The sequence below is a fragment of the Anomaloglossus baeobatrachus genome, chromosome 3 (genome assembly GCF_048569485.1).
Source record: "Anomaloglossus baeobatrachus isolate aAnoBae1 chromosome 3, aAnoBae1.hap1, whole genome shotgun sequence".
Classification (NCBI taxonomy): domain Eukaryota; kingdom Metazoa; phylum Chordata; class Amphibia; order Anura; family Aromobatidae; genus Anomaloglossus; species Anomaloglossus baeobatrachus.
This window is the reverse complement of record NC_134355.1, coordinates 374,056,666-374,069,300: the sequence shown is the minus strand read 5'-3', so window position 1 is coordinate 374,069,300 and position 12,635 is coordinate 374,056,666. Positions and strand designations below refer to the sequence as shown.

General features: G+C 45.9%; 1 protein-coding gene across 1 annotated transcript in view; it reads right to left on the bottom strand.

Annotated features, from left to right (window-relative positions):
* Positions 1 to 12,635, bottom strand: part of IBTK (inhibitor of Bruton tyrosine kinase) — a 67,293-nt gene that overhangs the window by 47,713 nt on the left and 6,945 nt on the right. Inside the window, exons 3-4 of the mRNA XM_075338427.1 lie at positions 3,236 to 3,353; positions 192 to 252 (exon numbers count right to left, since the gene is read on the bottom strand). Coding sequence (XP_075194542.1) covers positions 192 to 252; positions 3,236 to 3,353 — 179 coding nt within the window. The remainder of the gene's footprint in view (positions 1 to 191; positions 253 to 3,235; positions 3,354 to 12,635) is intronic.

The window sequence follows — 12,635 nt, the reverse complement described above, 5'->3', positions numbered from 1 at the left end:
AGAGATTTGCCATAAATACCCCTTTAAGTGTGACCCTGCCCACACAGGCTTTTACGGCCACCAGAACTGGCATAGTTCATTTATATCAATAACTACCTGGATGAACACTATGCTTCTAAGCATACAAGATGTTCTGCCTGCCATTTTATGCACATTATATAGTAGATTTTCCCCTATACAGCAATATTTACCATTTTTCTATAAGAAGTTGCCAGTTCCTTCAGCACTTCTTCACTCAAAACATCTAAAGACCTACATTAAAAAAAAATGTTAAAAGACATAAAAAGACATAAAATCTGATATAGAATTAAACATCTTTATTAAACGAAATCTGTCACCAGGTTTTTGCTACCTATTCTGAGAGCAGCATAACGTAGGGGCAGAGACCCTGATTCCAGCGATGTGTCAGTTACTGAGCTGTTTAGTGCACTTCAGATAAAATCACTGATTAATCAGCAGCAGATTATCATTAGAGGACTACTTGGTGTACTGCAGGTAGTGCAGCATATTCATGAGCTCTGTATAACTGGTAGATGTGCAGCAGAGGGAACATTGAATGTATCAAAATGACAGCAAATAGCTCAGTAAGTGACACATCGCTGGAATCAGGGTCTCTGTATTATGCTGCTTTCAGATAGGGGAGCAAAAATCTGGTGACAGATTCTTTTTAAAGCGTTCATCTCAAAGACGACCACTAAAGATCAGCTGATTGCTGCAGATGTCTTCTCTAACTCCAGACGATGGCTGTTCTCACTTGGGGACGCTGTATTTAGCTATACATTTCCTACGACCTGGGATTACACTGTGGATAAGCACAAAACACTGGCCAACGAGTATCACAATGAATCCCCAAGGTCCCCCTACACAGACTAATGGCAGTTAAACCCTCCGATAACGCCAGGATCGTCTAAAGTCTAATCTGTATAGGTCTCCTCACAGTACTACAATAGTTTATTTTGTGGCATAGAAGAATCTGGCACATCCGATTTCAGACCATCGATTCTCTTCTACTCTGGGAGATAAGCCATAAGGGTCTGGCAGCAGTTATCTCAGAGAACATGGGAAGGCTTGGCCAAGTCCAGCAGCTCTGTGTATGGGGGAGGGGATTCGTGAGTTTGTGTATGGGGGGCTTAAATGGGTTTTCCCATGAACAAAGTAGATTTTAAATCAACAGAATTTGAAATAATAATTTCCACAATTGGATGTGTTGAATAAAATGTTCCTTTGCTGAGATGTCATAAATGTGCCCGTATTGTGTAATGGCTTTTTCTGACCAAGCAGGAACATGGTTTACACACACATTGCCTGGCCAGAGGAAAAATGAGTGATTAGAAAGACATAGCTGTGGCTTGCAACTGTTGCTTTTGTGAGGTAAAACATTTCCCTGCCTGTTTTATCACAGGAGCGAGTGTTTCTTTTGTGTCTCCAATCCCAAAGCTCATCCTACATCAAGTCAGTGACATATGAGCTCAACTGCAGCTGAGCTTCTTAGTCACAGACTTGATTCATGGTGAACTCAGAGCACTGGAGACACCATAGAAACACTTGCTCATATGATAAAACATGCAGGGAAATGTTTTGCCTCACGGAAAGCAGCAGCTGCAAGCGACTGCTATGTCATCTGTAAAGTCACTTATTAATCCTCCCCTGGCTAGGAGATATGGTATGTGCTGACCATGTTCCTGCATGGTCATACACATCTATTACACAGTGCACAACAGGGACACATATTTAAGTACAAAAATACATACAGCTGCACTCTAAAATGCTAATATTGAATAAGGGAACTCTGGTATTGCATTACTGCTGTAGGAATATTTGAGAAAAAGATATTTAGCTTATATATTGGCCAATGCATGTGAGCCCGGTCACCACATTAAGGTATATCTCTATATACTGGGACCCTAACTTGAAATGCTTCTATATCTGGGTTAAAAGCCTACGTGTCTGATAGCAGGATCCTTTCTGCCCAAAGAGGGTGGACACAGCCTGGTTACAGGGCGGGGTGCTAAGTCAGAAAGAAATGCCCTACATATATATCAAAGACTGACCCGCACATCCAACAGGTGTGAATAGGTGCTAGCTGAAAACATATTATAACGGCAAAACATATACACCTGCACTCTAAAATGCTAACAATGAATAAGGGATCTCTGATTATGTCAATACAGGAACATTTTTTCTAGCACATCCAGTTGTGGTGCTTATTATTATCTCAAGATGTGTTGATTAAAATGTGGGCAACCCCTTTAAGGCTTGGATCGCATGTAGTGCTCAGTATGTTTAGTGCATTAGCACATATCCATGGTGCGGCTGCTAACAACCCACTTCTTAAAATTCAGTCTCTATCTACTGTATCATTAGCAATAAATAACAAATGGATCACTTATTGTTAATGGCTGAGCAGGTTCTGCAAGACTGTGGGGCAACTAACAATGCGCAATAATATGCACTTCATTTCTAACCACCTCCCAACCCCCCTCGATCACAATCACTTACCTCCTTGCAGCAATAACCCACCCTCAGATTATAAATCACACCACTATGAATGGAAGATTCCCTCTGCAGTAACCATTCCCCCAAGGATTATAAATCACACCCCCCCATAGGAAAATAATGAATTACCCCCTACACCCCAGAATATAACTACACCCGAGTACTACTGTATGAATGATTGTGGCTGTGTCACAATGGAGTTACATATTGAGATGTGGCCATAGAGGATTAGAGGATTTAAAAGGTACAGTGCCGCTAAAGCTCCTGAGGTCCCTACACACATGCTATGGGACTGGCCCAGGAGAACATATGCCCCTCTGGTCCCCCCAGCCCATCCAGACCCTGTGGTGCAATGTAGCATTTAATCAACGTCATGGACATGCAGAGTCCACCAGAGAAAGCCGTTCTTCCGGAGAAACTCTTTAGAGAAACGAGGGGAGTCCAGGATGGGAGACCCCCCATCTCATGTATTCAGATGGCCTAATAGGACACATAAACACAGGATAATCTTCAAGAGACAGACCCTTTATTCCTTGTGACAAACTAAACTCCAGCATTTATTTTTGACTTTCTTAGATATAGATATAGTCTAGTCTTAACATAAGCGCGAAGAATGATGTATAATAAACCACTAACCAATCCAAAATATTAAATTGGAGCATAGAAAGAAGTGCGATAGTGAGGACCTAGTGTTAGATACTCTATAGAAGATTGGAACAACACAATGCGATCTCCATACCTGGCCTCCAGTAAAGCCGCCATATTTAGTCCAATGAACTGGAAGCAGGAGACCTTCAGCTGGTCCGCATTATATAACGCAGCGAGCTCCAGTAACTCAGCCGCATTCTTCAAAGTAACTGGAAAAAAAACGAGAACAAATTGGACTTTTTAATAATCTACAAACAAGGATTTTGATATCTATGTGCAGAATCCATTTTGCTCTTATGGTATGCATCTTATCTTATAACAGTATGTCATGGTGATCGGGCGGCACTGACTGTTGGGGAAGCTTCACATGTCTATTCACGCCCCTTGTTCTTATTGGTACATAGCTCAGAGGGACCTTGTTCTTTGTTTGTGACTCTTTTTAAACTGGTCACGTGTGCTAATAAAGGAGAAGTCCTGAGTACACCATAAAGGCTGTGCTGTATGGATTTACCAAGCGTAAAACAAATCCTCATAATTTCGAGCTCACATTGGCGGACACTATACACATGTATGTTCACAGTGCATGTGTTTTCTGTCAGCGGCTCATCTCCTTTAAGAGCATAGGAATTGGACATGCTGAAATTCAACATGTCCAACCTCTCATCTGAAGCAGGGACAACGTCATACACATTAAACCAGTGATTCTCAAACTATAAGGGCTCACACGAGTATATAACACGGCCGAGTGTTGTCTGATGTTTTATCGGATGGCACTCGGACCTGTGTTATACTATGCGGCACTGCAGATCTTCCATTTTTTTTCTCATGCTGATTTACTATGAGAAAACAATATCCGTATGCTATGAGTTCCTCTGCAAATTAGATCCACACCCCTACCAGTCAATGGGTGCATGTGAAACTTCAGACTGCATTTGGATGTCAGCAGACAATAGAGAAGATGGAGAAATTAAGCTCTTCTCTGTACCTGTGCTCCAATTTTTTGCATACGAGAGAATTGAAGCACAGTTAATGACACTCGGATCACGCACGCAGCAGCGTTTGAGCCAAGTATCATTACTACATAGCATCCGATTCACTCGCTTAAGAAAATCATCAGATGCTTTACCCAAATGTGACCCTGGCCTAAGGCTTTCTAGTGTTTTTAGGAGCAACTGGGGACATTACATAAGTACCGTATTTTTCGCTTTAAAAGACGCACTTTTCCTCCCCAAATTTTGGGAGGAAAATGGGGGGTGCGTCTTATAAAGCGGTACCGGGGGGTGGGAGTCCTGTCTGAGGCGATCGGGCGGCAGGGTGCCTGTGGCTGCATGCAAGCGGCCGGGTACCTGTACTTGCGTGCAGCGGCAGCCGGGTACCCGTGGCTGTGTGCGCGCGGCAGCGGGTGCTGTGTGGGGTCGGCAGCCGAGTACCTGTGCTTGCATGCGGTGGCAGACGGGTACCCATGGCTGTGTGCGGGCGGCAGCCGGATGCTGTGTGCGAGCGGCAGTCGGGTGCCCGTGCGGGCGGCAGCCGGCTGCCGCCCTCACACAGTCACCCAGCTGCCGCCCTCACACAGTCACCCAGCTGCCGCCCTCACACAGTCACCCAGCTGCCGCCCGCACACAGCCATGGGTACCCGGCTGCCACCGCACGCAAGCACAGGTACCCGGCGGCTTGTACGCAGGATGGGCGGGCAGCCTGCTGGCTGCCACTCTGTGCATGCGGGGCGGGCAGCTGTGCAGCTTACCAGTTGTCCGCGGTCCCACTTTCAAATGATGGCGCCGGTGGAGCTCTTGGATGAGAGCTCCATCTGCGCACGCGCTGCTCCGGGAGTCAGCGCGTGCGCAGATTGAGCCCTTGGATGAGAGCTCCTTCTGCGCATGCGTCGCTCCGGGCGCCATTACTTGAATCGGGACCACGGACACACTCCACCACTGAGCCGTCGCCGCCGCTCCCACCACTGAGCCGTCGCCGCCGCTCCCACCACTGAGCCGTCACCGCCACTCCCACCACTGAGCCGTCGCCGCCGCTCCCACCACTGAGCCGTCGCCACCGCTGCCACCACTGAACCGGGACCACGGACACACTCCACCACTGAGCAGTCCCTGCCGCTGCCACCACTGAGCAGTTGCCGCCGCTCCCACCACTGAGCCGTCGCCGCCACTCCCACCACTGAGCCGCCGCTGCCACCACTGAACCAGGACCGCGGACACACTCCACCACTGAGCAGTCCCTGCCACCACTGAGCAGTCGCCGCCGCCGCTGCCACCACTGAACCGGGACCGCGGACACTCACTGCACCGGCCTGCTGCACGGCTCACCCGCCACGGCTGCTGCCGCCACCACGGACCCCACGGATCCTGCCACCGCGGACGCCACCGCGCCTGCAACCACGGACGCCACGGCACCTGCAACCACGGACCTCGCTGCCACTGACCTGCCGCGCCTGCCAGCACAACCTGTGCCTCCTGTGACCCCGCTTCACCACCACTGCTGCCCCCCTCCGGTAAGAGAACACCGGAGTATAAGACGGACCCCATTTTTCTTTTTTTTTACCTTTTTTTATGTCTAAGTTTGGGGTGCGTCTTATATTCCGGTGCGTCTTATAAAGCGAAAAATACGGTAATAATTTGCTGCACAGTATTTTCTTTGAATTTAAGCTGCTTTCACATATCCGGTTTTTGCAGTGCGGCTCAATCCGGCTCAAAAACCTATGCAACGGATGCGGCGATCTGTTGCATAAGTTTTTCCATGCGGCCCGTCCGTTTTTTGACTGATGCAGCTTGATACTGAGCATGCACAGTTCAAAAAAACACATCCGGCGGCCGGATGCGGTTTTTGCAGCAGGACGCCGCATCCGGCGTCCACAGGCTTGCCTTGTAAATCGCGCCGCATCGCGCCAGATCTGGCGCAATGTGTTTTTTTCGCCGCACAAAAAAACGTGCCAGACAACGTTCAATCCGGCCGCTGAATGGGCTAAATATGCCGCATCTGGGAAAAAACAGACGCAACGCAAGGTCATGCGGCACAATACGGCGCTAATGCAAGTCTATGCGGGAAAAAACGCAACTGGCGTAAAAAAAAACAAACAAACGTTTGCGTTTTTCTGCAAAGCGCCGTATTGTGCCGCTCAGCAAAAAATGGATGTGTGAAAGCAGCCTTAACAATAGTTCACCAACTCAGGATTACTTCATTGTTTTATTAAGAAATATTCAATGTTAGCATAGACCACTGCTGGTGAGGTACAGATATCAGTTTGGTCAGGTGAGGTTTCAGAAAAAGCATGAGAAATCCTGCATGAGATGGCGAGCCGTACATGTCAAAGCCAGCGAGTTTATCTAATGCTCATCTAAGGCATTATTCCCCAATACCAGTCCTTAAAGGGAACCTGTCAGGTGCAGTATGCACCCAGGACCACAAGCAGTTCTGGGTACATATTGCTAATCCCTGCCTAACCGTCCCTGTATACACTAGCATAGATAAAGAGATCTCTAGAAAAGGTATTTCTAAAGATCCTTTACAATATGCAAATAAGGCCAACAACTAGTCCCAAGGGCGTTAGTTCCTGTACTCATTCCGCCCTCTTAGCATGGTAGCATGCCCACAGCGGCGTGCTAACATGCTATTCAATGCAAACTGCCTAACGTCATCAGTGGTGACGCGTGTACCTCCTGTTCGTTGTGACCACCTCAGACGCCAGGCAGTGCACACATGATGAGAAGTCCTAGAACTTCCAGTCATGCGCAGTATGAAGCCGGAGGTACGCTTCAGAGAAGTCTACTGCGCATGACCTGAAGCGCGGGGCATCCTGATCATGCGCACTGCCCTGCGTCTGATGTAGTGACAATAGACAGGTAAGTGCGTCACCACCGATGACGCTGGGCATTGACTAGCATGTTAGCACGCCTCTGTGGGTGTGCTACCATGCTAAGAGGGTGCAATGGATCTTTATAGGAAACCGGGGACCACCGCTGCGCTTGTCACCAATGACACTTAGTAGTTATTGTTCAAAGTCATTTATTCAAAGAGCATATACAGGTCTACGCTTTTCAGGCGTCTCTGCCCCCCTTCCTCAGGACAGTATATTAATGACACAGAAGATATCTTCCGTGTCATTAATATACTGTCCTGAGGAAGGGGGGCAGAGACCCCTGAAACGCGCAGACCTGTATATGCTCTTTGAATAAATGACTTTGAACAATAACTACTAAGTGTCATTGGTAACAAAAACAAAGAACAAGAGGCGATCAATTAGGTCTATTTATTTTTTATTATGAATAAAAGTGCGGACAGGTGAGGGAAGTCAGACCCGGTGTACATCACTACAGTCATCATGCACCAATCGTGCAAGGCATTAAAAAAGTCAAGATTGTGAATACATATGCACCCTCAAAATTACAATACAATCTGCATAGGGTATAAATTCATCAAATATCCCTTACTGATTTGCTGGGACTCGCTCATCCATACATGCACATATAGAGAGTACAGTATTATAGATCAATTGGAGATCACATGAACTACTCCAAGCTCAAAACACGGACCTGTGCCGATATAACTCTGAATATCCCCTATATGCGCATGGGAACCATACATAAAAGAGAATCCAAACATAATTCCAAGCACAGAGCACGGAGCAGTTCATGAAGATAGCACAATTGTCTAATTAGTGGGCAAAAATTATATGCCTGGCAAAGAATTAGGCTTCCATGTAATTCTTAAGGGATGGTGGTAATAAGAGCCAATGCTCAATATCCATAAACCATATGAACTGCTCCAAGCTCAGAACACGGAACACATGGCCAGAAATACGAGACCATACTCCAAGGATCACTATACCAAAAAGGCATCAATATAAGTCTCAATTATCCACATATATATGGTGACCATAAAAAACACATAAATGGTTCCAGGTACAAAGAACTTTGAGCAGTCCATGAGATGGTGGCACACCCACACAGAATATCCCTCATCTACTGTTATAGTGTACAGAGGATGAATTGTATAGGATAGGGACACTATTCATATATAGATGATCATAATATCCCATGCTCAGCAACGGAATAAAAATTCCCATATAATGCTGAAACAATGATAATCACACAGGACAGTGTTCAATACCCACACAATAAAGAGATTGTAGTTCCAAGGGTCCTCATCTGTACACAGGCAATTTCAAGAATTGTATCTAATGATAATACCACTAGGTTTTTTTCACGCTTGTATCATGGAGCACATGGCACTCCATGAACCCGTGGCAATGTAATGTCCACCAATCACTCATATAGTGCACAAGGCACGAACGAGCATCGCCCAGAACCGGATATGCAGAGGCAGGTACATATAGTAATGAACAACAATTCAAGACTTACATGTTACTTAAAGATGACAATGACTGCAGTGGAATGCGCCCAATGCGCATTTCGGTGTAAACCTTCGTCAGGGGGCATGAACAAACACGGAGGAAGTGAGGTAATTATAGGCCACCGCTCTCTCCGATTGGGCAGCAAGATGACGCACATGGGGCCGGTCAACCGGAAGTCCCGCCTCACAGGCGCGTCATGGATACACGAACGCCGGGGAACCCGGCGTCCAAGTAGCCATAGACTATAGCTATATATGAATAGTGTCCCTATCCTATACAATTCATCCTCTGTACACTATAACAGTAGATGAGGGATATTCTGTGTGGGTGTGCCACCATCTCATGGACTGCTCAAAGTTCTTTGTACCTGGAACCATTTATGTGTTTTTTATGGTCACCATATATATGTGGATAATTGAGACTTATATTGATGCCTTTTTGGTATAGTGATCCTTGGAGTATGGTCTCGTATTTCTGGCCATGTGTTCCGTGTTCTGAGCTTGGAGCAGTTCATATGGTTTATGGATATTGAGCATTGGCTCTTATTACCACCATCCCTTAAGAATTACATGGAAGCCTAATTCTTTGCCAGGCATATAATTTTTGCCCACTAATTAGACAATTGTGCTATCTTCATGAACTGCTCCGTGCTCTGTGCTTGGAATTATGTTTGGATTCTCTTTTATGTATGGTTCCCATGCGCATATAGGGGATATTCAGAGTTATATCGGCACAGGTCCGTGTTTTGAGCTTGGAGTAGTTCATGTGATCTCCAATTGATCTATAATACTGTACTCTCTATATGTGCATGTATGGATGAGCGAGTCCCAGCAAATCAGTAAGGGATATTTGATGAATTTATACCCTATGCAGATTGTATTGTAATTTTGAGGGTGCATATGTATTCACAATCTTGACTTTTTTAATGCCTTGCACGATTGGTGCATGATGACTGTAGTGATGTACACCGGGTCTGACTTCCCTCACCTGTCCGCACTTTTATTCATAATAAAAAATAAATAGACCTAATTGATCGCCTCTTGTTCTTTGTTTTTGTTCTATAGTATTAGCGATTTGGTCTTAATCTGTGGTCCTCATTCTGCATAATATATTATATTGTGCTGATTATTTACTATCGTTATGCAGAATTTATGTATGCCGTTTCTTACTTTAAGTGTCATTGGTGACAAGCGCGGCGGTGATCCCCGGTTTCCTATAAAGATCCATTTCCACTATTGCGGGTCCGCAGCTGTCTCCACCAGCGAGTATGCGTCATTAGGTTTTGTGACTTTCACAACATCTATAGGTGAGTGCACCTTGTAATTTTCAGAATTGTTTTTATCGGTTAAGACCCTATGCGCCTGTCTTTCCTCCACAGTCTTTGAAATCCCTAAGAGGTTGCAAGGAGGACAGGAACGAACGCCCTTGCGACTACTCCCTGGCCTCATTAGCATATGATAAAAGATCTTTAGAAATACATAATGAGCTCTTTAGAAAAAAGTATGCTAATATAGCCTGGGATGGATAGGCAGGGATTAGCAATATACACCCAGAACTGCTTGTGGTCCTGGGTGCATATTACACCTGACAGTTTCCCTTTAAGAGCCACAAACAGATCATATTTTCAGGATTTCCTTAGTATTGTCCAGGTGATCCCTGAAGCTGGGGGAACGCTGAACTTAGGTGTATGGGCACCTTTAGAAATACACTTCGTGGAGTACCGTATATCCTTTTACACAATACATTTTGGTAATCTGGGCGGACACCCTTACATTAAACACCTTAATCTGAATTCACAAGTAAACCAGTAGAAGTCAACAGCCTATTAAAATATATTATTGTGTGTCTCTGTAATCACATAACATGTTTTTCTCCCCTACAGTAAATGTCATGAAGACGACAAATAGAAGTCCATTTACTCATGGATTATCTATGTGGATCTTGGAGTATTCCTATTTATAAAGCATTGCAGAATAAACAAACAGCAGAAAAGTCATCCATGATCACGTTTCCTACCAGCTGAGCAGTACATAGCAGTGATATGTGGGAAGGCTCTTAGGCCTTGTGCGCACTAGGCGTTTTTGCCGCGTTTTTAGCGGCGTTTTTTACCGCGTTTTTGTGCTGAAAACGCAGTGACATTGCTTCCCCAGCAATGTCAATGGGTTTTCATAAGTGCTGTCCGCATACAGCGTTTTTTTGTAGCTGCGTTTTTGTGGTGACCACAAAAATGCAGCATGTCAATTATTTCTGCGTTATTTCACTGCGTTTTTCACCCATTGAGTTCAATGAGATGTTCAACAACGCAATGAAAAACGCATATAGCCGCGTTTCTATGACTAAAAACGCAGCTATAAACGCAATGGGTGGGCAGTAAAGTGACGTGTACAGGAAGAGGATTCCTTCTGTTGGTAAACACAGAAGCATGAATCCTCCCGGTACCGTCACCGCTGCGTCCACCTCCCGTCCTGTGCATGTCAGCTCCGTGCGGCGCCATGTCTGGGCGGGAGGTGGAGGCAGCGGCGAAAACAAAAGTGAACAGTAGAAAAAAAAAATGTCATATATACTCACCTGTCTGCAGGGTCCCGGTGCCATGCACGCTCCCAGCCCCTGTCTCGGTACCGCCGCTCTGGCTGTGTGCAGTCTCCCCGGGGCAGGACCTTGCTTGCAGGACCTGGCGGTGGATCACGTGATGCAGTCACCTGACGCATCAGCTGATCGTAGTCTCGCCGGCTTTTTCGCGCCCGGCCGGCTATCAGCTGATCCTGCCGTCAGGGGACTTCATCAGCTGATTACCGGCAGCTCCTGCAGCGATCGGACAGGATCAGACTCCTGTCCAATCGATCGCTGCAGGAGCTGCCGGTAATCAGCACAGCACATAAGTGAGTATTTTTTTTTTTCTACTGATGCATCAGCTGATTGTATAATCGGCTTTTATACAATCAGCTGATGTGTGATGTGATTCACGTAGTTTAACCTGACACATCATCTGATCGCTTTGCCTTCCAGCAAACCGATCAGATGATATTGGATCCGGATTGGACGGCGCGGGACCCTGACCCAGGATTACTGCGGAGGGGGGGGTTCTTTATTTCAATAAAGATGGAGTCACTATTTGTGTTGTGTTTTATTTCTAATAAAAATATTTTTCTGTGTGTTGTGGTTTTTTTTTTTTTTTTTATCATTACTAGAAATTCATGGTGGCCATGTCTAATATTGGCGTGACACCATGAATTTCGGGCTTAGGGCTAGCTGATAATATACAGCTAGCCCTAACTCCATTATTACCCAGCTAGCCACCCGGCATCAGGGCAGCTGGAAGAGTTGGATACAGCGCCAGAAGATGGCGCTTCTATGAAAGCGCCATTTTCTGGGGTGGCTGCAGACTGCAATTCACAGTGGGGGTGCCCAGAAAGCTTGGGCACCCTGCACTGTGGATTCCAATCCCCAGCTGCCTAGTTGTACCCGGCTGGACTCAAAAATTAGGCGAAGCTCACATCATTATTTTTTTTTTTAATTATTTCATGAAATTCATGAAATAATTAAAAAAAAAGGGCTTCTCTATATTTTTGGTTCCCAGCCGGGTACAAATAGGCAGCTGGGGGTTGGGGGCAGCCCGTACCTGCCTGCTGTACCCGGCTAACATACAAAAATATGGCGAAGCCCATGTCATTTTTTTTTCTTTTTGGGCAAAAAACTGCATACAGTCCTGGATGGAGGATGCTGAGCCTTGTAGTTCTGCAGCTGCTGTCTGCTCTCCTGCATACACTAGTGAATGGAGGATGCTGAGCCTTGTAGTTCTGCAGCTGCTGTCTGCTCTCCTGCATACACTAGTGAATGGAGGATGCTATGCCTTGTAGTTCTGCAGCTGCTGTCTGCTCTCCTGCATACACTAGTGAATGGAGGATGATGAGCCTTGTAGTTCTGCAGCTGCTGTCTGCTCTCCTGCATACACTAGTGAATGGAGGATGCTGAGCCTTGTAGTTCTGCAGCTGCTGTCTGCTCTCCTGCATACACTAGTTCTGCAGCTGTCTGCTCTCCTGCATACAATGAACATTTTGAAGAAGGAAATGACATCAGACCTTTTTTTTTTTTTTCATCAACAATCTTTAATGGCATTGTGCACTGA